Source organism: Ictidomys tridecemlineatus, chromosome 11 (genome assembly GCF_052094955.1).
Source record: "Ictidomys tridecemlineatus isolate mIctTri1 chromosome 11, mIctTri1.hap1, whole genome shotgun sequence".
NCBI classification, from domain to species: Eukaryota; Metazoa; Chordata; class Mammalia; order Rodentia; family Sciuridae; genus Ictidomys; species Ictidomys tridecemlineatus.
Genome location: NC_135487.1, coordinates 21,413,036 through 21,440,393, shown reverse-complemented (window position 1 = coordinate 21,440,393; position 27,358 = coordinate 21,413,036). Strand labels below are relative to the sequence as shown.

The window sequence follows — 27,358 nt, the reverse complement described above, 5'->3', positions numbered from 1 at the left end:
CCCCGAGGACTATGCAAGACCCACTCCACGCTGACAACTCAAGGGGACGCTCTGCAAGTGCCATCAGTCTTCAACTTTGGCCTCGAGTAAGTTCCTGCACGTTGACAGCTCTGCGCCCTGAACCTATTCTTAGGATGGTTCCTAATCTCATCCGACCACCTACAGCGACTCCACTCCACTCCACTCCCTGTGCGCTCTCTGCCTTTGCTTTGCTCAGAACCCCTGAGGCTGCCCGAATCCTTTCTGAGCCTTTCTGGAACCTGTGGGTACAATTGAGTAAAGTGTGACGTAATGTTACAGATATCAGAAATTAGGATTGAAATAAAAGGCAGTGGCACACGCCTGTCATCCCAGCAGCTTGGGAGGCTGAGACAGGAGGATTGCAAGTTCAAAGCCAGCCCCAGCAACAGGGAGGCGCTAAGCAACTCAGTGAGACCCTGTCTCTAAATAAAATACAAAATAGGGCTGGGGATGTGGCTCAGTGGCTGAGTGTCCCTGAGTTCAATCCCCTGTACTCCCCACCCCAAGCCCCCCACACACAAAAAATAGATTGGAATAAAAGAACTTGGTTTGCCTGGCTTATGACTACCAGGCAAGCCACAAGCGTTCAGGAAACTGAAAGTGGTGGTGGGAGGGGGCTGTGAACTAAGTGCCGTTCAACCAATTCTGACATGGCGGAAAGCACAAACGTGTTGGGACTAAGTTCATGATGTCTGTACTGACAGACATCCCAGTTGAGAGGAGATGGGAGATGGAGGAACACATTAACCAACATCAAGTGGAAATAATCAAACTGATTCAGATGTGGGCTATTGCCCAATTCAACTCTTCCAGCCTCACAGGAGGGAGCGGGAGGGAGACCATTTAAGAGAATTCAGACACATAATAATTAGCTGCACTGTGTTGTTAGCGATTAGAGCCTGGTTTGAAAACATCAGCTAGAGAGGACACTGAGGGGGAAATTAAGAAAATTTACATATGGACTGACTCAGTGGATGTCAGGGAATCACTCCTACTTTTTTAGGTGGGATAATATTGTGGTTATGTAGAAGAGGGACTTCCTCTTTTTTAAAAAAGATTATTTTAAGAGACTCCTGACAAAATAATTAGCATGTCTTCTCTCTGCCATTGGGAAGCACCATTGTCCTCTGGCCACAGCCAGGCTTACTGTGCTTCCAGGACAAGTACCTGATTATAGTTTAAAAATCTGAGCTGGGCTGGGGATGTGGCTCAAGCGGTAATGCGCTCGCCTGGCATGCACGGGGTGCCAGGTTCGATCCTCCACATAAAAATAAAAAAATAAAGATGTTGTGTCCACCGAAAACTGAAAATTAAATATTAAAAAATTCTCTCTCTCTTCTCTCTCTCTCTCTCTCTCTCTCTCTCTCTCTCTCTCTCTCTCTCTCTCTCTCTTTAAAAAAAAATCTGAGCTGGGCACAGTGGCACAAGCCTTTAATCTCAGCAGCTGGGGAGGCTGAGGCAGGAGGATCATACGTTCAAAGCCAGCCTCAACAACTTAGTGAGACCTTGTCTCAAAATCAAATAAAAAGGGCTGTGTCTATGGCTCCATGGTTAGGTGCCCCTGAGTTCAATCCCTGGTACAAAAACAAATTAAAGGTGTTGGTGACAACGTGGAGAACTGGAACCCACACTCTGTGCTGGTGGGAATGTAAAGTGGCGCAGCTGCTGTGGGAACTGTTTTGGCAATTGCTCAAAAAATTAAACGTAAAATCACCGTATGACCCACCAAGTCCACTCCAAGGCATCCGGCACAGGGAAGGAAAGCAGGGACCCCAGCAGACATGGGTACCCCTGTGTTCACAGCAGCGTGATTCGCAAGAGCCAAAGAGGAAACAACCCCGTTCCCATGATCCCATGAGCTGATAGTCCCGAGGTGGCATGGGTACAAGGGCACACCGTTCAGCTTCCGGGGAGGGAAGCAGGCACCCTGGCATCTCCCGTTCAGCTTTCGGGGAGGGAAGCAGGCAGCCTGGCATCTCCCGGGTGATGCAGCATCTTGGGAGACTCTGGCGCTTTTCAGGGCAGATGAGCAGCCCCCGGGAAGAGTCCGGATGGAGGACCATCGTCCTAAGCAGAAGGCATCGGGCAGGATGCTTCTGTGGGGCCAGGCAAGGTGAAGGTTCCTAGAGAGGAAAACAAACCTCCAATAAAGCGAAGACAATGGAAGGTCAACAGAAGTAGAGATGACCAGGCGCCGGCCACTCAGGGAGCCAGTGGAAGCCGACCGGGAAGGGCTGGGTGGGGCTGAGGCAGATCAGGGACCACTGGGGGCAGCCAGTCCCTGAAGCAGATACACCTGGTCACGGAAGATGAAAATGCCAAGGACCGTGGGTTCCAGCAGAGGCGGGGGCGTCTCCAGCCCCAGGAGCCCCCTGCGCCCCTCCAGAACTCGGTTCCCACAGACCCAGCTACATCCTCAGGTAGAAAACCACAGCTTGCTTGCACCACGGCTTGACCCCTGCAGTATCGCGTTCCCCACGACTGCATCCTCCCGTGCCTTAATGTACAAAAAGGAACAGGAGCGTGTGCACAAGCACACCGCACTGTTGCTATTAATTTTCTAAATGGCCAATTATTATTATTATTATTCTGAGAACTGGAGATTGGACCCAAGGCCTCGCTCGTGTTGGGCAAGTGCTCTACCACTGAGCTGCTTCCCCAGCCCTGTTAATTTTATTTTGAGACTAGATCTCCCTTAAGTTGCCCAGGCTGGCCTCAAACTTGTGATCCTCCTGCCTCAGCCTCCCGAGTAGCTGGGATTAGAGCTGTGATCACTGTGCCCAGAGGTGGTAGGTTTTGATGGTCAACAAATGGAAATGGGACAGGGAAAAATACTGGTTCTGTGAAAATATCCCCTTCATCCATTAGTCAGCTGTTTATTTGACTCTCATCTTTTTATTTCATAAGTTACTTTGCTCTCACTGTTTTTTAAAAATATTTATTTAGATGTCACAAACCTTTATTTTATTCATGTATTTGTATGAGGTGCTGAGAATCAAATCCCATGCCTCAAACACGCTAGGCAAGCGCTCTATCACTGAGCCACAGTCCTAGCCACCCCCCACCTCACTGGTTTAACAAAACAACATAAAAATGCTTACATCCTTTTATTTTGCCTCGCCTTTGCTGAGGTTGGCTTTGAACTTGCAACCTCCTGCCTCAGCCTCCCAAGCCACTGGGATTACAGGCAGGGACAAATTGCTTTTGCAAATAAACTTAGATTTCTCTTCAAGTCAAACATCTTCTTCTTGTTGTTCATTTTTCTTTCTTTTTTTTTTGTGGAATTACAGTAATTTGTATAAAACAAGAACACTTAGATATATTTGCTGAATCATATTTTTCTTTGGTTAGTGGAAAATGATAATAGAACATCTAGGGTGTATTTTCTCCCTATGTGTAATGTCAAAACTATACTACATTGCCTTTAATGCACAGAAAAATAAAATTATTTCCAGTCTTTGGAGCACTTAAGCTACATTCCGATGTGCAATGAAAATGTTATTTTCTTAAAATTTGTCTATAATAGATTCTGCTTGTCTCCTGAGCCCCACCCACAGGGTGGCAGAGAAAAAAAAAAGCTACATTTCAGTCTAGTACAGAGATCTACTTCAAAAACATCCTTTGAACTGTTAGTTTAGGTGACACAGTCTTCTTTGGGTAAAGGCTTTATTGTCTCTTCCTCCCAAGTGGGCAGTGGCTATGTGACAGGGACTGATGTGGAGCAACGGGTGAGGGAGGTGGGAATAGACCTTTGCACTCCTTGCGCATTTCACCAAATTGTCAAGCATCTTCTTGTTTAAACTTTTTTTTTTTTTTTTTTTTTTAAGTAAGGAAGGAGTTGGGCATGGTAGCACATGCCTGGAATCTCAGCCACTAGGGGGGCTGAGGCAGGAGAATAGTAAGTTCTAAACCAGCCTCAGCAACTCAGCAAGACCCTGTCTCAAAATTAAAAAAAAAAAAAAAAAAAAAAAAAATTCAAAAGAACTGGGGATATAACTCAGTGGTAAAGCACCTGGGTTAAATCCCCAGTACCAAAACTTTTAAAAATAAGTAAAACAGGCTTGTGGGGGGCTGGGGATGTAACTCAGTGGTAGAGCACCCGCCTCGCACGTGTGAGGCACTGGATTCGATCCTCAGCACCACATAAAAATAAATAAAGATATTGTGGCCAACTACAACTGAAAATATGTTTAAAAAAAAAAAACAGGCTTGGGGGCATAGCTCAGTGGCAGAGAGCCCACCTACCATATGCAAGATCCTGGGTTCAATCCCCAGCACTGAAAAAAAAAAAATTCAGGTTAAGATATCTGATCTCCAGGAAACTAAGGGCTTTGGCTCAGATTCACTCCCAGCTTGGAAAGGTCCTCTGCTAATGCTCAAGAGTGCCCAGAAGTATCTGCACATCCTAACATTCTACAAGGAGGACTCTCTACCCGCTCCAGACCTGCTTGCAAGTTCCATGTGATTTAAAAAAAAAAAAAAATCTACTCTATCTAGAAAAAGCAGAGAATAAGACCCAGATGTCTTGAACCTGAGCAGGCGGTTTTCCGAGGCCAACGCACTGCCGTCCTATACAGCCTGCTGGGTTAAGAGGAAGGTCAGGTGCACGAGGCTGAATCCATAAACTCACGGAAGCCCAGAGAAGGATGCATGACTAGGAGGAGGAACTCCCTGCTTTCCCCCAGGCAGGCGTTTCTAGGATGCAGGCCTCTCAGTACCCAAACAAGGAAAGGACATGTGACAAGTTGGGACACTTTGATGAAAGACCCACAGCAGTGGAATGTGACAGATACTCCTTTGTCACCACCCTAGCGTCTGTCCCCAACCTTCCTCATTTATCATACTAGAATGTTCCAGGCATTAGAAATTGTGTGACACTGATCTTGCCTCTGGGTGGGGTGGCCATGAATGACTTATGTCCTCAACCTGGGGGCCACAGAGAGAAGCCAGGGGTCCCTGGGTGCATAGGAGTGTAAAGGTACCTTGGTTTTCACCAGAGGCTCACTGAAATGTGTGCTTCTTCTATTGTGAGTATAGATACGGAGCACCCTTTAGAAGGATTTGAGTCTTCTCACAATGGCAGTCACAGATTGTTTATAGTGAATGACAGTCATTGCAGGCTTCCCCAAGTGAAGGCAATTATTAGATTTGCTGATAAACATTTGTGATCAGAACCTTTTTAAAAATTATTTTTTGGGGCTGGGGATGTGGCTCAAGCGGTAGTGCGCTCGCCTGGCATGCGTGCAGCCCGGGTTCGATCCTCAGCACCACATACAAACAAAGATGTTGTGTCCGCCGAAAATTAAACAATAAAAATAAATAAAAATTATTTTTAGTTGTAGATGGACACACTATCTTTCTTTTATTTATTAATTTTTATATGGTGCTGAGGATGAAACCCAGTGCCTTACACGTGCTAAGCAAGTGCTCTGTCACTGAGCCCCAGCCCCAGCCCCTGTGATCAGAATCTTTTCATCCAATGATCCTGTAGCATCGCCACCCAGTGTCAGGCAGCTCTGTGTCCAGTTCAGCCACTGCAGGGATGTCCCATGTCCTAATACTGGACATGTTGTGCCGTCCTGGATCCCCCTCCTGTTGTTTGTAGAACAATCAGTAGAAGGAAGTGAGTGGAAGAATACATCATAGTTTAACATTCTTTATTATTATTATTTTGTGCTAGGGATTAAACCCAGGGTGCTTTACCACTGAGCTACACCCCCAGCCCCTTTTTATTTTGAGACAGGGCCTCACTAAGTGGCTGAGGCTAGCCTCAAACTTTCTATCCTCCTACCTCAGCCTCACGAATCCCTGTAATTAACAGGGAGGCACCACCATACCAAGTCACAGCTTGATATTCTTATTACAGCAAAGAAAACGATGACGTGTCACTATGAAATAAGATTAAAACTTTGACTTACCCATTTTTAAATATACTGTCTTATTAGGTAATATGTTAATAAGAACATGCATATTACTTTACCATATATTTGTTCATTCATTGTTTTCAGATAATTTGTTTCCTTTGGGATCTTATGTACTTTGGCTGGTTTTGTTTGTTTGCTGTTTGTTTGGTTGGTTTTTTTTGGCACCAGGGATTGAACCTAGAGGGGTTTTAACCACTGAGCCATATCCTCAGCCCTTTTTATTTTTATTTTGAAACAGGGTCTCACTGAGTTGCTGAGGCTGCCTTTGAACTTGCAGTCCCCCAGCTTCAACCTCCCAAGTTGCTGGGATTATAGCTGTGCACCACTGCACCCAGCTGGGCCTTATATATTTTGCACATTCTTTTTTTTTTTTTTTTCCCAGTACTAGGGATGGGACTCGGGTGCACTCATCCACTGAGCCACATCCCCAGCCCTATTTTGTACTTTGGGTAGAGACGGGGTCTCACTGAGTTGCTTAGCACCTCGCTTTTACTGAGGCTGGCTTTGAAATTGCAATCCTCCTGTCTCAGCTTCCCAAGTTGCTGGGATTACAGGCCTGCGCCACTGTGCCCAGCTTAAATACATGCTAAGAAAAGGTCTTCAAGCTTCGCCAACTGTCTTAGGCCTAGGGCACCTGGGCTCCTAGCCGGTTCCATGTTTGCCTGAAGGTCTTGGGCTAGCCAGGGTGAGGTGGACGAACCATGTGATGGAGGGTGGGAACTGGAGACTGAAATCACAGAAGGGGTTAAGAACTGCTGGCTTCCTCCATCCTCCAGTCTTTAATTTATTTTGTTATTTATTTCTGCTGGGTTTTGGGGGGGAGGGCCTGGGGGGAGGGGTTGCTTGTTTGGTACTAGGGCCTGAACCCAGTGATGCTCTACTACTGAGCCACATCCCCAGCCCTTTTTATTTTTTATTTTGAGACAGGGTCTCGGCAAGTTTCTTAGGGCATTGCTAAATTCCTGAGCTTGGCCTTGAACTTTCCATCCTCCTGCCTCAGCCTCTGGAGTCTCTGTGATCACAGGATCACTGGAAGTTCCACAGACTTTTACCTCGATTTTAAACATTTAAATATCTAGAACTCAGTCATTGAATTACTGTGACTATTTAACATGTTCAACACATTTAGAAATGTATTTATTATTATTAGAAGCTTAATCCTAAATCCATGTGGAGATGGAGAAACTGAGGTTAAAAAAAAGTGGTGAGGAGACAGCTCTGCCAGAGAGGGGGCTGGGTGAGCACGCAGGTGACCGTTCCTCCCCGAGCAATCTCTAGTCCTGTGGGGGACCCCGTGAGCAATCTCCACCCTGTCTGGAGGCCAACAAGGAGGGAGGGGCCCCGCAGAGGGTGTCTGGACTATCACCCATGAGGACACTGAGACTCAGAGGATCCCTGACCCAGCCAAGGTCACACTGCCTGGCAGCAAGTGAGCCCAGAATTTGAACCCAATATATCTGAATCCCAACCCATGCTCTCTGAGTCTAGAGGCAGCACAGCAGACAGTGTAGATCCAGGTGTCACCAGACCCATGTCCAATTCCTCGGCTCGGCCCCTTATGAGCTGCATGCTTTGGGTGAGACCTCCTCTTGCCTTGATTTTCTTATACATAAAATGGGGCCATGAATAATTAATTCTCCCTCGTGGAGTAGGTGGGAGCTGGGTGAGATAGTGCATGGAAAAGGTTGGGTTGAGCCTGGCATGTAAGAAGTCCCCGTTAAGTGGGATGTCTCTTTACCTTAGGTCCCCGGCAGCCAAGCTCTGACTCCTGAGACTGTGAGGGCAGAGGCAGGGGATCCCCCACAATCTTCCAAGGGGCAGAAGCTGACCTTGTATGTAGGATAGAATTTAAGCTTGCCTCAAAGAGGCTTGGCCTGCGCCCTGGGATCCTAGCAGGTTCCGTGTTTGCCTGAAGGTCTTGGCCCAGCCAGGGTGAAGTGGCGTGGGCAGACCAACCATGTGATAGAGGGTGGGGACCTGGAGATTGAAATCAACCCTGTGGGTGATCAGCAACCCTGTCTGCATGATGAAGGCCCAGTTAAAACTGAACGCCAAGACTTCTGGAAATCTCCACGGTTGAAAATACCCCATGCATAAGCTGGCACCTGGACACTGGGAAGGTAACACGTCCTGACCTTGGGGACAGGAGAGGGAAGCCCTGTGTTTGGTACCTGCCCAGACTCTATGCATGGCTTCCCTCGGCTGATTTTAATCTTCATCCTCGCCCTGTCATAAACCTTACCTGTGAGTACGATCAATTTTGATGAGTTCCATGAATTCCTCCAGTGAACTAGGAGCCTGAGGATGGTCCTAAAAACCCCTGAACTTGCCACTGGTGAGGACAGCAGAGAGGGCGGCTTGTGGACTGTGTTCCCTCTAAACTGGAGACCTGGTTAAATCCTTGCACCCCGGCAGGCAGGCAGGCAGGTGAGCAAATCGTGGCTCCTGGTCAAAGTGGAAGAAGGTTTATTCCAAGCCCTACTCATGGGCCCCAACCCTGCAGCTCCCTGCAAGGTGAGACTCTTGCCAACCCTGACACAGACAAGAAGGCTGAGGCTCAGAGAAGCAAGGTCCACGGAGAAGCCAGGAAGGGAGCCCAGGCCCGCCTATCTCCAAATTCAGGATCTGACCACTGCTGGGCACTGCCCCTCCCGAGAACCTTCCGCCTTCACAAGTCAGGAGAAGAGCAAATGCCATCAGTTGGGACTCAGTTAAATTATAGAATAGTCCACCACGGAGCCCACGCTGCTGCTTGAGGACTCGAGACAAATGCCCACCACGCCCCTCTGTTATTTGTACTTTTTAAAATCATAAACGTGCCTTATCTCTAAAATTACTATTTGATCCGACTCGATGGTGTAAGAGAAATGGGGTAGGGTTCACGTGCCTTGGTTGACTTTCTACCCAATGCCCCAGCCCCCCCCACCCTGCTAGATAGAAAACTCAGCCTCCACCAGGCGCCGGCCCCCTCCCAGGGGCACACGTGTCCCCTCAGGATAGTGCAAAAGCCCTGGGATCACAGGGAGCAGCAAGGCCACATGCGGGGGGTCGGAATTCCGTGTCATTGAACACCAATCACATGGGTCACAGCCACTGTCACAGCTCACCAGAACCACAGACCCCTAAGCCATCCGCAGGGCTCGGGCACCAGGGCAGAGCTGGACTTGGTTCCAGCCCCCTGAGGCCCTGCTGGCTCCCCCACTCCCCAGGGAGGGTGTGCCCCCTCCTGCTCAGAGAGCCCACAGCCGCACCCTCCTCCTTGATCACGAGAACTCCACGGGGCCTGGAGAAGACAGGCCGCCCTCCTAAGTTCCTCAGGCTCCTTCGGGCCTGGCTCTCCTCGCCCTCATCAGGGACCCCCTGCCCTGCAGGCCCCCTTACCCCACCCCCAACCGCACCTCCACAAACATCCTTTTGTGAAAAACCAAAGTAGAGGAAATATACTTTGCAAGTTCCCCACCTCTGCTTCCCATTCCACACACCAAGCCAGAAACTTCTTCAAAACTCTTTCTTCTCACCTTCCCCCTTAGTAATCCTGTATGTACATTATATGAACCAATATGTTGAGAGCCACAGCCGAATGGGCCCCAGCAAACTTTCAGACTGCCAGCTAATGATTGGCTCACAGCGGCCCCAGAAACTTCTAGCTGATTGGCTCTTCTGCGGTGATGCTCATTGGGGGACTTTTTAGGCTCTGCCCACACGACCCAGCCAATCAGCCTCAAGAGCAGGAGGAGTGGGGGAGGTGGAGAGGCTTGTGGGAAGCCGGTGGTGGCAGTTGGGCTCTGAGGGTTTTTTCCTGAGGAGCTGTTATGTTTGGCCTGTGTGGTTCTAAAAATAAAGTTCGTTTCTTTTGACAAGTGGCTCCTGAATTGTGCCCAGCCAGACTGTGGCACCAATAGAAAATACATATAAATCTATATATTCACATGGGTATGTGGGCAAACTATGCTATTGCTACCTGATAATTTTTTAGTTACAGATGAACACAATATCTTTATTTTGGTGTGGTGCTGGGGACCAAACCCAGTGCCTCACACATGCCAGGCAAGTGCTCCCACTGAGCCTCAACCCCAGCCCCGCTACCTGATCATTTTGAGTGATGGAAACTTTTCTCTTCTGTGCTGTTTTTCTTATCAGCAAAATTAATGGTCATCTCACTAATCAGATCAGTTAGAAATACATTCAGGTGCAAAAGACTTCATACTCAATTAACAGGGGCTGAAGTACACTCGGGCTTGTTCTGCTTGGGTGACAAGTGCAGGGCCAGGCACAGCAGAGCTAGTGCAGCTCCAAGGTGGATCAAGGCTGCAGCCCGTTTGTCTAAATTGCCATCCTCACTATGTTGATTTCTCACCCTCAGGTTTGTAGCCTCGTTGTTCAAAAAGGGCTGCTGCAGCTCCAGACATCATTTTGTGTTATGTAAAGTGGGAGCCAGTTGTGCCTTGAAACAGGAAAGCAGATGCTCCCTGGAAATGCTCCTTAGCATTTCTACTTAGATCTGATTAACCCAACTGTGGTCAGGTGCCCACCTTCAATTCTCAGGGAAGCTACAAAGTGAGGAGTTGGTTTCTCCAGCCTTTATGAGGGAGGCAAGAGAGAGAGAAGAGGATCAGGACTGTCGCTTGTTAAGCACAGACTGTACATGAGTGCACAGTGCTTTACAGTTTACAAACCAGCTGCTGGTGCCCTTTGATGGAAACCAGAGAGAGCAACTAAGCTGCCCACAGCACACAGGGAAACAGCAATGAAGAAAAAGCAAGCTGGGCCCGGGGCTCTCCTCAGCACCCCGCTCCCTCGGCTTCCCCACATGGCTCTCCACATGGCCTCCCTGTCCTCGTGAAGGGTCCCCGCTGGTCCTACTGCCTCCTGGCTCCCCTTGTCTGGCCCCCACACTCCCTTTGTCCAAGGCCCTGGCCTGGCCCTCCTCCCTTGCCACCCTGCACCCTGGGTTCTCCATGACTGGACCCAGACCCCTCGTCCCTTAGCCCTGACTTTCCAGTCCCAGCCCCACACGACTGCAGAGGTGACAGACCCAGCAGCAAGGGCGAGGAGCACAGGCTGTAGGAAGGCACACACTCGGGCGTGTTTATTGGGCAAAGTCTTAGAGACTCATAAGGCACATGGTCCAGGAAGGGGATAACGCACGGGCAGGAACACCGGCCTCGGTGCCAGGCACCCAAGATGGCGCGTGCTCACTGCCCTCTGAACAGCTCTGAGCTGCTCTCCCCTTAAGTCCCCTCTGGGCAGCCTGGGAACAAGGGGATGTTTTGTCCCCAGGGTGACCCTGGGTCACTGGGGTCAGGGAAGGAAGAGGCGGCTCTGAGACCCAGGGTGGTGGCCAGGTGGGGCACAGGTGTGAGCTCCGTGCTTCCTGGACCCTGAGGGCACTAGGACGGGAGGACAGCCACTCAGGCCAGGCCTGGAGGAGGGTGGGTGGGGAGGCGGCAGGGTGGCTGCCGGTGAGCCCTGAGGCACGAAGTGGGGAGGCTCCGGGGGCTTCCTCAGCTGAAGTCACGGTTGGGCAGGAGCAGGGGGGCCACCAGGGTCCACAGGTAGAGGAACAGCCCTGCCCAGCTGGCGCAGATCTTCACCCACACGGCAGTCCACGTGCTGACCATCGTCTGCGTCTCTCCGGGTCTGGAACACACCATATTCCTCGTGAGCCTGGCCCCATCGGTGCCCTTGGTCTCGTTCCCTGACTTGACGACCCAGCTGTGACACCTGGCTTCACGCTGGCTCTTACGCTGCCTCTGACGCTTGACACACTTGGCCTCCTGACCCTGCACTAGGCTCTTGGCCTTGCACCAACCTCGACTCCGGTGTTCACCCCAGTCCTAGACCTTGACCAGACTGCTGGTGTCTGACCTCATTCCCAGCCCCTGACCTTGGGACTGACCTTAGTCCTGACGGCTCAACTTGACTCAGCCCACCTGACCCCTGACCTTATCACCCTGATCTCAGCTCCTTGATTCTGCAGCTTCAATCCCAGCTGTGGGCTCCAGACCCCTATACCCAGTATGGTGTGTGACGCCATTGCAACAGTCCCGAGTGACGCAGACCAGGTGCAACTCCAGAGGCCCTTCCCCAGCTCTAGATGCCACCACTCTTACTCCTAACCTGCACCTGTGCTTCTGGTCCTACCCTAACCCCGACCTCCAGCCACGAATCCCAAATCTGACTCCACGGTCGCCCTGATTTGAAACCCCATGGCCCTGCACAGGCCCAGCCCCCGCTCCTGTGATGCCCCCCCCTCCTGTGACAACCACCCCATCACTTGGGGAAGCCGCAGGAGCTGGGCACACTGAGGCACCAGCAGGGAAACTGGGACAGGGCAGGGCAGTCACCAGATGCCCCCGGCCTTGAGCAGGCATCAGGGACACCCAGGGAGGGAACAGAGGAGATGGGGCACATGGCACCACTCCCTGGGCACCTGCCCGCCAGGCTGTGCACACCTGTACCAGTTGGTGAGTGTCATCATGATGTGCAAGGAGGCCAGCACCAGGCAGAAGTGGAAGAAGGAGTAGCTGTAGGTGACACCGTCCTGCTCATTGTCGAAGGCCCGGCCCTCACAGACCTCCATCTGCTGCTGCTGCTGCATGACCTCCGGCCCGGCAGGGCACTCCTCTGTCTGCATCAGACTGTTTACCTGCCGGTGGTCTGAGGAGCGCACACTGTCAGGGAGAGAGGAAGGTGGAGTCAGGGCCGCTGCAAGGTGGGCATACAGGTAGCAGGGTGGCCCTGTGAGCCATGGCACTGCTCACAACCCCAGACAGAGGGTCTCAGAGCTCCAGAGGCCAGTGACCCGATGGGCTGGGCCTGGAAGTTAATAAGCTGTTTTGACTCTCAACTCTAAACCAACTCCCTCTGTGACACTGAGCAAGATACTTAACCTCTCTGAGCCTCTGATGCCTCATCTGTACTTCCCTCATAGGGTTGCTAGGAGGATTAAATGAAATAAAGATGAACAGCCCCTGGCACTGTCCTGGTGCAGAGTATGAGCTAAATAAACAGTCAATACGATTATGCCTGCCCATTTGCTACTTCCACAAACATGTATTGAGTTCCTAGTGCTGCAAGCCACGGCACCAGGGTTTTGATGTTAATAATTAACAATGCTTTTATTGGTCTCAGGTAATCAATCATTTGCTCCCTTTCCTTCACGTTTACACTAAAAGAAGAAAATGACAATCACAGAATGATTATATGTCATTGCATTTGTTCTCTCTCTTTTTTCTTTTGGGTACTGAGGATTGAACCCATCAGGGGTCCACCTCTGAAATACACTCCCAGCCCTTTTTACTTCATTTTAAGACAGGGTCTTGCTAAATTACTGAAGTTGGCCTCCAATTTACAATCCTCCTGCTCAATCTCCTGGGTCACTGGAATTACAGGTGCCTACCAGCACACCTGGCTGTCACTGCTTTTCTACAATGAGGACTTAATGTTAAGACAAAATTTAGTGGTTCAAGACATACAATTTTGAAAACCCAACTCATATTCTGGAAAAAAAGGTAAAAAGGCCAGGTATACTGGTTCATGCTTGTAATCCCAGCCACTCTGAGGGCTGAGACAGGAAGATGCAAGCTCAAGGCCCACTGAACAATTTAGTGAGAGCCTGTCTCAAGAAGAAAAAATAAAAAGGACAGGGAATTTAGCTCATTGACAGAAGGCCTTCGGGTTTAATCCCTAAAAAGAAGGAGGAGCTGGATTCAGCCCTGCCCCATGGAACTGGGAATCTCCCGTGGTGAGCCTCCAGAGCCCAGACCCCAGCTCTCGCGTGGGCATCCAAAGCAGGAGAGCCAGGCCCGGGCCACCGGAGCTGGGCAGAGACTCTGGGTAGTCCTGGTCCTCTGGGCCACCACTGCCCCTTGGCAGCGGATGTCCTGGGCCGCTGTGTGTTCATGGCCTCTGACAAGCAGCTCCTCCTCCCTGGGTCGTGGTCTCCCCATCTACAAAAGAGACTTCGTTAACTTTCCAGGTTACACGGGATGGATTGTGATGGAGAAGAGAGGAGCGTGGACTGCCCTGGCAGGACTCGGAGAAAATGTCGTGAAAAGGTTAAAACAAAACAGACTGCAACAACCTCAAAGCACGGAGGCCTGCCGGGAGAAGGTGAGGCAGAGGGACAGAGCCCAGGGATCCTCCCGAGAGCGGAGCGCAGGCACACACAAGGGGGCCTGGGGAAGTGCTGGGCTGGGCGAGAGTTTGCAGAATTCGAAGGTGCTGACATTATGACCCAGAGCCTTACAAAGCAGCCGCTCACTTCACCCAGCTGTGCAAATGTCAGACAGAACAACAGAGAACACTTCTTTTGCACCTGCTATTTGCCAAGTTCCTTCATATTGGTCTTTTATACTGCTGTATACACAATAACTCATGGCACCAACCTTCAACAATCCAATGAGGTAGGTACTATTTTTATCCCTATTTTGTAGATAAGGAAACTGAGGCACAGAGAGGGTAAATGACTTGCCTAAGATTATAGAGCTAGCATGTGGCAGGGCCAAATTCAAAGGCAGGCAGGCAAGCTCCAGAGCCCACACTAATAAGCGCTTCTAATATGTTCCTTTTAATAAGTTGCTGTGTAGCTGGGCACAATGGTACAAGCTTGTAATCCCCCTGATTCAGTAGGCTGAGGCAAGAAAATTGCCAGTGCCAGGCCAGCCTCAGCAACTTAGTAACTAAGTAACTCAGCCAGACTCTGTTTCAAAATAAAAAATAGGGTCGAGGTTGTGGCTCAGTGGTAAGCACTTTCCTATCATGTGTGAGGCACTGGATTTGATTCTCAGCACCACATATAAATAAATAAAAATGAAGGTCCATCAACAACTAAAAAAATATTTTTTAAAAATAGTTATTTTTTAGTTGTAGTTGGACACAATACCTTTATTTAATTATTTTTATGTGGTGCTGAGGATTGAACTCAGAGCCTTGCACATGCTAAGCGAACCCGCTACCACTGAGCCGCAACTTACGCCAACTAAAAAAAAATGTAAAATAAAAATAAAAAATAAAAAGGGCTGGGATGTAGCTTAGCAGTAAAGCACCCCTGGGTTTAATCCTTAGTGCCAAAAAAATAAAATAAAATAAATTAAAAGAATAAAAAGTTGCTGTGTGAACTTCAGCATGAGTTGCCCTCTCGGGGCAGATGAGGAGACTACAGTAAGCTCCTCCACCATGGACAGCACCGTCCTCCTCTTACTGAGGAGGAAAATGAGGTTCAGAAAGATTAAGCCACTTGCCCAAGTCACATGGCAGGGAAGAAATGGAGCCTGGGCCTGCTGTTCAACCCCAGTACTAAATAAATAAATAAATAAGGTATTTGCTGAATGAATGCTGGTTGCTGTGAGCAGAACAAGGCGGGGCCCGGGAGGCGGGGCCCGGGAGGCGGGGCCCGGGAGGCGGGGCCCGGGAGGCGGGGCCCGGGAGGCGGGGCCCGCCCACTTCTGCCGCCCTCTCCTGCTGCGCATGCTCAGACTCCACCAAGGCAGGAGCTGGGAGTGCGGCTGGCTTGCGGCACCTTCCAGTTTGGTGTGGGGTTCCCAGGTCCTCCTCACTTCTGGCCCCCCACATGACCACTCCCCGGAGACTGGACCCCGTCATACCTGATGAAGAGGGTGCACAGGATGAAGATGATGAGGCCCACGATGCTGGGGGCGTCCCACCACTGGCTCTCGTAGCCCTCGGGGCCTGCCAGGACCGTAGCGTTGTCCAAGCGGGTCAGCAAGTGAGGGTTGCACTTCTGGTCTAGGAAGTGGGGCACAGTCACCCTCCACCCCCTGAGCCGCCGGGAAGCCCGGTGGCCCTGAGGATGGGTAGACAGTTGGAAAGACAGAAACCCAACCCGCCAGCCAGGGCCCAGCAGCAGACGGCACTCGGCACACACAGTGACAGAGCCAACTCCGGGAGCCGGTGGGCGCCCACTTCCCTGAGGACCCAGTCTCAGGATGGGCTGCAGCCACGTGTCCCTGTCACCTGTGAGGATCCCCAGCTCCCTGGCATGCCACTGTGGTCCAGCAACAAGGCCAGGCCTCCTCGAACCTGGCTCCATACTCACCAGGGACATTGGAGAGGGCGGACCAGGTGACAAACATGGTGTAGAGCGAGACGACAGAGGCCTGCAGCAGCCCAGAGTTGGGCTGGGCGTCCTGCGGAAGGACGTCATCAGTAAGTCCCCTGCCAGACTAGGGACACCCACGCCTACCTAGACCACTCTCACCAACTAGGGGACCTCAGGAATCCCCCGCCCTGGGAGGCCCATCCACCCCACACTGGGAAAACACACCAGCCAGGTCCCTCAGCACCCTCACTTCCAGAAGTAGGGTTCTAATTCTCCCCCCTCTTCACACTCCTCACTCCTCAGATCACCCAGCCCCCTCCCTTCTGAAAACCCTTCAGGGTGGCACTGCCAACCAGCCTCCCTGGTGTGCCAGCCTTCTCCTCCAGGCCCAGCACGCTAGCCGCGATGGCCTCTCCATCCCCAGACCGGCCAACCCTCTCCTGCCCCAGGGCCTTCACCCCTGCTGTGCCCACTCCTTGTTTTGTTTTAGATGCCAGGGATTGAACCCAGGGGCGCTTAACCACTGAGCCACATCCCTAGCCCCTTTTTTGTATTTTATTTTGAGACAGGGCTTCACTGAGTTGCTTGGGAACTCATTAAGTTGCTGAGGCTGGCCTTGAACTTGTGAACCTCTTGCCTCAGACTCCAGAGCAGCTGGGATTATAGGCATGTGCCATGGTACCTGGCCCTTGTATTTTTTTTAACATTTTTTTTTAGTTGTTGATAGACTATTTTTTTTTAATATTTATTTTTTAGTTTTCAGCGGACACAACATCTTAGTTTTATGTGGTGCTGAGGATCGAACCCGGGCCACATGCATGCCAGACAAATGTGCTGCCGCTGAGCCACAACCCCAGCCCCCCAGCCCTTGTATTTTGAGAAAGAATCTTGCTAAATTGTTGAGGCTGGCCTCAAACTTGCCAACCTCCTGCCTCAGCCTCCCGTGTGACTGGGATTACAGGGTTGTACCATCATGCCTGGCCTCTTTACTTCTTTAAGCCTGTGTTTCCTTGTCTATAAAGTAGGGATAATGATGATGTGAGGACCAAATGACATACATGACAGATGTCATTAACTTATAGCCATTGTATCATTCTTCCTATTCCTGGCAGCTGTATCCAAAATACTTAGCAGTGAGCCTGAAAAGCCAGGCACAGTGGTGCACACCTGTAATCCCAGAGACTTGGGAACCGGAGGCAGGAGGATTATGAGTTCAAGATCAGCCTCAGCAACTTCGTGAGACCCTGGGTTCAACCCCAGTAGTAAATAAATAAATAAATAAGGTATTTGCTGAATGAATGCTGGTTGCTGTGTGCTCTGGATACAGTGTCTCCCTCTCTGGGCTTCAACTTTCTCACACAAATGGAGGCTCTGAGCAGAAAAGAGGTTCTCAGCCTTTCTGCTGAAGACACACAGAGACCACCCAAGCTAGCTCGGAAACCCCTGGTGTGCTGAGACCCCAACTGTGAGGTACTGAGACCCCGACTGTGAGGTACGCCCAAGGGGGTCCAGAGACAGTCTGTGAAGGACACATGCTGGGAGCCCCCACGCACTGTCTCAGAGGGTCTGAGGTGGCACAGGAATTTCCCCCAGCACCATCTCTTGGACCATCCAGGGATCACCACTCACTAGCCCTTCCTGACGGTCTTCCAATTTGCATGAAAACAAAACAAAAAAAATGACATCAATCACTCCAACAGCTAATGTCTGATGGTCCCCTACGATGCCAGACACGGCTCCCTTTCAGTCCTGAGGTGTTATTATTCCCATTTTACATTTGAGGAAAGACAGGCACAGAGAGGTTACAGCACTTTCCCAAGGACACCCAGCATGAGATGGGAGATGCTGCCTCTGGAGCCCACGCTCTCCATGTCGGGGCCTGCCCGGATCCTGGGTTTATACAGGAGTCCCTCCTGCCACGGGGCCGACGGCAGGCTCACCTGGACCTTGGGCAGGACAGCGACAATGGACAGGCAGAAGCAGAAGGTGAGGTTGAGGCCGATGAAGACCTTGCCCTCGTGGCAGTCTCCGGGATGCGTGTAGTAGATGAACATCAGCGTCACGGCCGCGATGGAGAGCGAGTAGAAGAGGAAGGTGAAGAAGAAGAGGCCTGGGAGGAGGGCAGGAGCCACTCAGGCGGCAGCAGGCAGCCTCCCCGCTGGGCCATGTCCTCCTTCAGTGTCTTCCAGGGGCCTCCGGGTGACTGCCTGAGCTGGCTCGAGGCGGCCTTGCCTGATCACGGGTCAGCGCAGTGGTTAAAGCGCACTGAGCAGCAGGCTTGGCGGGGCCCAGACCAGCAGCACCTGGGAGCACTCGACGGCTCAGGACCCACAGGGACCTGACAGGGGCTCCTTCTGCTCCCAGGGCCGCAGGGACCAGCTGTCCCTTGAAGCTCCGTCTGGGCACCACCAAAAGGGCATCATCTGTGGCCTGCTGTGGCCGCAGCCCTGAGCTCTCAGGTCAGCTCTCCTCCACTGCCCCCCCCCAGCCCCGGGCCCTGGCGGCCCTCCCCCTCCCCCCAGGCACCACCGACTCCAGGCCCGAGCAGCGGGCCCGAGCAGCGGGCGGCACTGACCTGCGTACCAGGCGCGGGAGTCGCACTCCTCAGCCTTGCACAGCCACCGCTGGTTCCAGGAGTGCGCGAAGTCGATGAGCAGGACCAGCTGGATGAGGATGAAGAGGAAGGAGCCCACGGCGCCGAAGTAGAACCAGACTGCGTGGGGGGGCGGGGTGAGGCCACGGGACAGGCCACGGGGACAGCCGCGCCTCCCTCTCACTCACTCTTTGTTCAGTTGTCCCTCGTGCCATATCCTGCACTGGGGACTTTAAGAAGCAGAGTCCCTGCCTCCGGGGAGCCTGGCCTTGCAGAGATGCATGGCAGAGTAGGGGTCAGGGGCCGGGCTCCCCACCCCCCAAGCTGCCCAGAGGCCAGGAAGCCGGGTGTTAGTACTGTCCCATGGGGCGACCCAGCAGCCTGGGCTCAGGGGGCCAGGGCAAAGAGCAGCCCCACCAAGCTCCCCCACCTGAAGCCCCGCAGTCCTGCCACTCCCTGCCAACCCTCCAAGGTCCCCCCAGCCACCTACTCTTGGAGAAGGAGCCACTAGGGATGTAGAAGGCACCCACGGTGATGCCCACGAGGACCAGGAACTTAAAGAACCAAAACCTGCAGTGGGGAACGGACAGGAAGCTGAGCTGGGCACAGACTTCAGAAGCCAGACCAGGCCTGGCCCTAGAACCCTGCTCCCGAAGAACAGACCTTGGGAGAGGTGAAGGGGGACTATCTGATGGGCACAGAAAGCCTGTCCTGCCCCTAGAAAAAGCCCTGAGGGGCAGCGAGGGAAAACCCAAGCAGTGAGCATCGTTGACCAGGCTCTAGCCAACTGCGTCACTACAGTGCTGTGTGACCTCAAGCATACTATTGCCCTTTCTGAGCTTTCTTCCCCTATCTGAAAAACAGGTATAACTAAATGAGCTGTTCTCTGTGCTATGAGCCCTGGCTTCAGTGACTCCCGAGTCTGAGGGCAGGGTCTCGAGATCCCCGGGAACAGGCAGAGAAGGAGAAGGGTGCTGGGGGCGAGTGGCAGGGTGCGCGGGTGCGGGCCCTCTCACCCGTTCTGGATGGCGGCCCTGGGGTCCCGGCTGCTGCGCACACACATCATGAGCAGGGTGAACAGGAAGAAGAAGGCCGTGGTGGAGAAGCACATGCGGTAGACAGCGCGGAAGCCCAGCAGGGAGCCACAGTTGATGTGGCCCTGAGGGACCATGGGGTTCCCGGCCTCCTCCTCACACACCCAGGGCAGCTGCGGGGACAGAGAGCAGCCTGAGCCCACCCAGGGCGCAGGAGGGATGCGGGAGCCCAGCCGGAGCCAGGGCTGGTCCCTCACAGCTTGTTCCTGGCTGCGTGCTTTCCCGAGATCACCCGGCAGGGCCAGGGCCCAGGACGCACTGTGGGGTTTCCCAGTGTGGCCTCCCACCACCTGGCTCGGAGTCACAGTGTCTTGGGGAAAACAGCTGTGGCCCAGCCGCTACAGACTCAGTCCAGGGAGCAGCCTGGACACCGGGGTGTGCCCGCCACTGGCCTCAGCCCCCGGCTTCAGCACTGACGGGGAGCAGAGTGTCCCCGGGGCCAGCTGTCTAAGGGACAACAGTGATCCCAGCATTTCCCAAGGCGACCACAGCTTATGACGAACAGGACTCCCCAGAGAGGTCCCTGCCAGCTCACAGGGGCGGGCGCCCGGCGTCCTGCCCCCCCTCGGTGACTGCCCCGGGGCTCACCTTGTGCAGCTGACTCTCCACGCCGGGGCTCAGCATGACGACAGACACCAGCACGCCCAGGAACAGGAAGCCCGTGAAGACCAGGCGGCTCACCGTGGAGTTGCGGCTGGCGGGGCAGCAGCCGCACAGGAGGCAGGGAGCCGTGCCACAGAGGCAGGAGGCCTGCGGGGCGGGAGGGCGCTGTCACTCACCACCCGACTGTCGGGGGCTCCGCATCTGCACCAAGCTGGGCAGCACCGCGCTCTTCCCTGACGATACCCATCTAAGCTGCACGGGGGAGCCACGCCGGGCCACCAGGGCCACAGGAGCCAGAGGCAACCTGGACCCATCTCACGCACCACTGTGGCTTTGGTAAGAGAGCTAGAGCCAGGTGGGGTGGCATGGGCTTGTCATCCCAGGGACTCAAGAGGCTGAGGCAGGAGGATTGCAAGTTGGAGGCCAGGCTTGACAATTTAGTGAGACACTGTCTCAAAATAAAAGATTACAAAGAGCCGGGGATGTAGCTGGGTGGTAGAGCAACCCTGGGTCCAATCCAGTGCCACACCAAAAGAGAGACAGAGGGCGGGGGGAGAAAACTGGGGTCAGAGTTTCTAACTTAAGTCAGGGAAGTGGCACAAAAAAAGGAAAAAGCCAGCTCTGTGTGACTTTATACAACTCACTCAACCTCTCTGAACTTGTTTCCTCTTCTATAAAACAGGAATCATTAACAATGCCTACTTCTCACAGGAAAAATGTGAGAACAAACCAGGATTTAAAATTGTACCCCTGCCCTTGGGCTTCCTTTTCCTGTCCCTTATTTTGTCCCCACAGGACCTTCTGTATCCTGACAGGCCTAGATCTACTCCTCTGCTTCCCCTGCTCGCAGAGCGTGTTTATGTGTTTATATATTTCCGTTGTCAATGGACCTTTATTTTATTTACTTACATGTGGTGCTGAGACTCGAACCCAGGGCCTCACCCAAGCAAGCGCTCTGCCCCTGAGCCGCAGCCCCAGCCCCGAGCATGGAGTTCGCCCGCTGTGCGCATGGGGTGCTATTACCGCGGCCAAACAGTGCCTGGCGCACAGTAGGCCTGGGGGCTCTCTGCTGAGTGTCCTAAGTGTTTGGCCAGAAGCAAACGCGGCTCAAAAACCCAAAAACACCAGCGCAGCGTAAGCGTCGGAGGAATGAACCAATGGAAACTGCGGCCCTAGCGCTGCGCCAGTTTGGGACAACAGGTGGCGGCCTAGTCCTTCCCTTCTGGAGTCCCCTGCCTGTGCCCAGGGGACCCCAGCTCTGGCGGCTGAGATTTCCCAGGGACAGCGGAGGCCACACCCCTCCCAGCTGGCCCCTGAGGGGGACCCGCCCTGGGGAGGCCGCCTGAGCTGCAGGTGAGAGCACAGGTGGCCGTGTGGCCGGGCTGGCAGGACCACGCAGGGTGGCAGCCTCGCACAGGACTGGCTGCATTCCAGTGCCACCAGGCTCAGTGTCAAAGGCAGAGAGCAGGCTGAAGGGCCCGGCCCCTGAGGCTCCCTCCACCCCTTCCGGTCTGGATGGGCACAGCCCGGGGCACCTCAGCTGGGTGGAGCTGCCTCCCTCTGCCCCTTTGATGACACCCCTGGAAGCCCTCCTTCCCCTTCTCTGTCACCCACAGGCCAGGTACAGCATAGGTGCCACTTTGCATGGCTGGGGAACGCCCCCTCCCAGCGACTCCTGGCTACACCCTGAGCTGCGGCCACAAGCCCTGCCGTCCACGGCTGTATTTGGGGAGCCAGGGGGTGAGCGTGGCCCGGGGCAGTGTTCTGTGGGCCACAGGAGTCTCGGGCTGGCCTCTGCTGCCTGCGCCCTGCCTCCCACAGAGGGCTCCCCGCACACAGCAGCTGGGCACTAGAGCCGAGAGGGTGAGCACGGTGGGAACAGTGCCATCCAGTCACCCACATGCTCCTGGTGGCCCCACGGGCCAGCAGCCAGCAGTCCTTAGAACCCTAGCCCTGGAGCACTGGGCAGGAGAAGCAGCTCAGGGCAGAGCCAGTTTTGAATTATTTTGTGTGAAACAAGCTGGCCCTTCACTTCCGCCTGCACACCCCAAAGAACTGAAAGTGGGAATCAAACAGACACGTCCACAGCAGCCAAAGGCAAAAGCCACCCAGATGTGTATTGATGATAAGTGGAGAGACAGAACCCGGTCTAGTTACACAATGGAATAGCACTCACTCATGAACAGGAGGGACATTCTGCACACCACATGGAAGACCCCCCCACACACACATGACACATCGAGAAGCCACCACAGGAGGGCAAACACTGCATCCTGCACTCACTGAGGAACCTCAGCAGTCAAGTTCATTGACAGAAAAAGTAGAAAAGTCATTAGCAGGGGCTGCGGCTGTCACCAGTGGTTACCAGGGTGGCCACTGTTTAATGGGAGCTTCAGTCTGTGAAGATGAAATGGTGTGCGGAAGGCTAGGGGCTGGTGATGGCCGGACACCCACGTGACAGCACGGAAGGCCACTTGAAATGCACACTTTAAAATGACTAAAATGAGACCTTTTATATTACAGGGATTTCACCACAATAAAAAAGGGAGGGGCAGGAGCTTCCAGGGAGAGCAGGCAGCCAGGTGAGTGAGAGGAGGGCGTCCTAGCCTGGGGAGTCACACACAGATTCGGTCAGTGTTTTATTTCCAGGGTATCTGGCGTGGTTCCCGGAAGTGGTGGCCAGAGTCCCTTAGGTGAGTCTGAACTTCACCCCCTAGGCAATAGGGAACCACTGCCAAGAGGAATGACATCAGATTTGCGTTTCAGATATGTCACTTTGGCTGGGCATGGTGGCACATGCCTGTAATCCCAGGGGCTCTGGAGGCTCAGGCAGGAGGACCGCAAGTTCAAGGCCAGTCTCTACACTAATTAAGGCCCTAAGTAACCCTGTCTCAAAATAAAAACTAAAAAGGGCTGGGGATGTGGCTCAGTAGTTAAGCACCCCTGAGTTCAATCCCCAGTACAAAAAAAAAAAAAAAGATATATCACTTTGGCCGCAGAACAGAGGCCGGGGGTGGGGGGTGGGGGGTGGGATGCAGTGCTGTGGGGGGAGGGAGGGGGAGCCGGAGCCATTGTCTTAAGCCAGACTTCAGAAGCAGCTTCTCCCACATGGCTGTTTTCCTATTATCAGAGGAAACTCTGATAATGCCACTCGCTGGGGATCCGTATCATTATGGCTGCATTAGTTAAAGACCCATTTTCTGGGGGGGTCTGGGGTGTAGCTCAGTGGCAGAGTTCTCCCCTCGCACATGTGAGGCTCTGGATTCTATCCTCAGCACCACATAAAAATAAGTAAATGAAATAAAGGGATTGTGCCCATCTACAACTAAAAAAAAAAAAAAAAAACTTTACTCTGTACCTCTGTTGAAACAAAGGACAAGCTCCTTGAAGCCAAAAAAAATAAAGGCTAAAATGTAAATCTCCTGTGTAGCTTGTTGCAATTTAAGAACAAAAACACTGGCCCAGGCAAAATGCACCCTGAGGCCTTCACACACCATTCACAGCTGCTCAGCCACCGCAGGCAGACAGGGAAGAGGTGGCCTGAAACCACTCAAGGCCTGCGTCCTTCCCCTGCCCAGTGCCAAGGATGCAGGTCCAGTGCTGGCCTGGCTGCCCGCTCACAGTCGGACCCCAGGCAAGTCCCTCCTCCCTTCTGTGGGACTCGGTTTCCTCATCTATAAAATGGGCTCCTGGGGCAGGAGCAAAGGCTCCAAACCCAGGCTCCATTTGGAGAGCCGGGCCTCTCACCACTTCCTCGCTCGTGGTCTGGAGCAGTCTGCCACCCTGGGGTGCGTATGGGGCAGCCACAGCAGGCAGACTTCGTGTTGAATATGCTGAGGTTTTCACCTCGGTTCCATCTAATCCTGCAACGCTGCTGAACGGCAGGTACCACTGTTCTTTCCACTTCATAGACAAGGAGGGGCAGAGGGACTGCCCATGGCCTTCCAGACAAGAAGAGGCCAACAGGACTTGAGTCCAGCTGTTCTGCCCTAGCGGCCTTCCACAGTCCCTCCATGTGGACGGCCCTCCCTGGACATTTGCTGACTATCCTGTCACCCATGCTGACTTGCCTGGCCACTCCCAGCTCTGGAGGACCCACCTTATGCCCATACAAGGCTGGACTCGCCTCCTATTCAGCAATTGCTCAGAGAGGCAGATGGTCACAGCTAGGAGGGTACAGAAGTCTTCTCCAACGCGTGTACCCAAGACAGTCCCCTTAAGATGCCCAGAAAACTCCCCTCAGGACCTCAGTCCTAGGGGAACTCTATTGAAACAGGATGTTGGTGTCCAGTAGGAGCCCACTGTACAATTAATACTGTGTGGCCATGGGGAACCACCTGCCCTCTCTGATCCAGCTTTCTCATCTTTGAAATAGGACTATGAAGTGCCTTGCTCATCACCGTGCTGGCCTGCAGGACAGCTCTTTCCCATGAGCACTGGGCCTATATAAGGACACAGTAAATGGTGGCCATCGTTGGCATGGTGCATGTAGAATGAGACATCAGTGCCACAGGGCTGGGAGTAGGACCAGGGGGATGGCATGGGTGACGGTCTCAGCACAGCACCAAGAACAGTGTCAGAGGTCAGAACTCCAAGGGGAGGGCATTGAAAGGAGGGGCAGGTCCTGTGCAGATATTAAACACTCACTAACTTTCCTCCCAATTCTACCTAGGCCAGCCCTGTCCTTAGGCAGTCAGGATGCGGGAGAGGGAGTGGGGGTGTGCACAGAAACCTGGACCAGGAAACAAATTTTAATCCCAACTGTGCAACCTCAGGCAAAGCAGCTAACCTCTCTGGGCTGCAGTTTCCATGTCTATAAAAGGAGGATTTGAGCAGGCCTGTCTGCTCTCAGCATTGAATCCTGTGACTCAGAGACTCTCCAGATGGAGTTCTCCACACACCTTCATCCCTCCGTGATAAGGGCACCCATGGTGAGCACTCACCAGATGAGCGGAGCTGTGCTGGGAACTTTCCATGCCTACCGTCTTTCTTGTTGGGTTTTTTTGTTTGTTTGTTTGTTTGTTGGTGCTGGGGACTGAACCCAGGGGAGCTTTCCCACTGAGCCACATCCCTAGTCCCTATCTCATATTTTGTTTAGAGACAGGGTCTCTCTCTGAGTTGTTGAGGGAATTGGTGAGTTGCTGAAGCTGGCTTGGAACTGGGATCCTCCTGCCTCAGCATCCTGAGTCACTGGGATTGCAGGAGTGTGCCACCGCACCCTTGCCCAGCCCCACGTCTACCATTGAACATTCCCAACAGCATGGGGGGGGGGGGGAACGACACTGCCATCATCCTGGGCTCACAGATGGAGACCTAGGATGGGGATTAGCAGGGCTCCCCTCAACATCCCCTGCCCCACCCAGCACAGCAAAGCCCATGCCAACCAGCGGAACCAGAAGAAGAGCAGTCACCCTCAGGGAAGCTGCTCCTTCCTGACCAGGAGGCCAACGGCCAGCCCCAACCTTGAATTCTTTGGGCTGGGAGGGACTGCAGGTACAGGCAGAGCCGACTTCCTGGGTGCGAACACACACACTCACACACTCACTCACACACTCATTCACACACTCACTTCACAGATGGGAAATGGAGGCCCAGAGAAGAACAGAGAATTGCGTTCAGGGACCCACTCTAAGGCCTCCCTAGGCCGAGCTCATTCTCAGAAAATGGCTTCCAAGTGAATCTGTCGCTCCCCAGCGCTCACCCCACGCGCCCCTCCTCGCACACACAAATCAGGGACAAAGGAAGGCAAGTTCTGAGCTTTCCTCCAGCGGCGCCGGCGCCCCCTCTCTCTCCGCCCCTCTTTGTGTGGGGCCCGAGCGGGAGGGAGCTGCTGAATGAACCTCAGATTGAATGAGGGGAAAGGGAAGAAAGAGGGGGCTGGAAGGGGGAAATCGGAAAGGGCCCCCTCTCCTCGGCTGGCCGCCCCCAGGTCTCCAACTCTGGTGACCGGGCACGCACACCCACACCTCCCTCAGTTCCTGGGTTGCCCAGTCCAAAGTTTGGCTCGATGGTCAGTGACAACTGGCACCTCCCCGCTCCCGGGCGGCTCAGAGAGGCCGGATGGGGGCTCGTCCCAGCCCACTCCCATCTCAGCTCCGGAAGGGTCCAGGGCTGGCTGGGGAAGAGCCCGGAGTCAGCAGGAGCCGAAAAGCGCCGAGCAGCCGAGGGCGCAGGGAGACGGGGAGGGATGGACAGACAGACGCACGGAGCTTAGAGACGCGTTCCGGGCAAATACCATGGACAAAGTGAGCCACACCGACAGGGGCACCTAGTCGCCAAAGGGACAGAGAAGGGCACCCGGCAGAGAGGGGCAGGGGCGAGGCAGGACACACAAAGAGCCAGAGCGTCCGGGAAACAGACGAGAGGCGCACCCAGGACCGCCCCAAGTTGGCGGGAAGGGCCGGGCGGGGGCCGCGACGCTCCCTCCGCCGGGCTCGGCCTCAGTCTCCCCGGTGCCCCGAGGCGCCGCGAGGGCGCTCCCCGCCCGGCCCGCCCCTCCCCCCCGGAACCCGAGCCGGGACACCAGCTGTCGCGGCGCCGCTGCCCGGGACGGTGGTTGGGGGCGCGGGCTGAGAAAGGCGCCCGAGGGACGCGAAGGCGGGGGCCGGCCGAGGAAGACAAGTTTGGAGGAAGGGAAAGAAGAAAGTACTTGGAGGAAGAACACAGGACAGAAGTGCGGGGCGGGCACTCACGCAGCCGATCAGGGAGCAGGCGCCCAGGCAGGCGCCCATGGCGGCGGCGGAGGCGGTGGCGGCGGCGGCGGGCCTCGGGGTCCGGTCCGGCTCCCAGTGCCCGCCTGGCCCCGCCCCGCCCCGCCCCGCCCCACCTGCCGAAGACGCTCGGCCCTTTCCGGCGGCGCTCGGGGCCTCCCCGGACTCACCTGGAGCAGGTGCGCGGGGCGGGACTGCAGCGGACGGAAGGGAAGGCGCAGATTCCAGGGCCGCGGGGGCCGCGCAACCCGACCCAACTCTGGCCCCGGCTGGAATCCTGGTCCAAAGCGATGATTGGGACAAAGACCCGGACAAAGACCGGAGTTTGAGCTCCCCCAAGACCACTGTGT

At 53.8% G+C, this 27,358-nt stretch overlaps 1 protein-coding gene and 1 long non-coding RNA gene across 2 annotated transcripts; both read right to left on the bottom strand.

Annotated features, from left to right (window-relative positions):
- Window positions 1-5,098: 5,098 nt before the first annotated feature.
- On the bottom strand, window positions 5,099-8,853 carry LOC144367982 (uncharacterized). The gene is made up of 2 exons (XR_013427675.1): window positions 8,188-8,853; window positions 5,099-5,613 (listed from the first exon to the last, which is right to left on the bottom strand). It is a non-coding gene; the product is annotated as an uncharacterized LOC144367982 (long non-coding RNA).
- A 2,154-nt stretch (window positions 8,854-11,007) lies between these two features.
- Window positions 11,008-27,141, bottom strand: Serinc2 (serine incorporator 2). The gene is made up of 10 exons (XM_005317727.4): window positions 26,991-27,141; window positions 20,284-20,445; window positions 19,618-19,808; window positions 19,092-19,171; window positions 18,584-18,721; window positions 17,949-18,118; window positions 16,006-16,096; window positions 15,554-15,695; window positions 12,401-12,619; window positions 11,008-11,585 (listed from the first exon to the last, which is right to left on the bottom strand). Exons 1-10 carry the CDS (start codon window positions 27,027-27,029, stop codon window positions 11,450-11,452), a joined length of 1,368 nt encoding a protein of 455 aa, XP_005317784.2. The 5' UTR covers window positions 27,030-27,141; the 3' UTR covers window positions 11,008-11,449.
- Window positions 27,142-27,358: the final 217 nt, after the last annotated feature.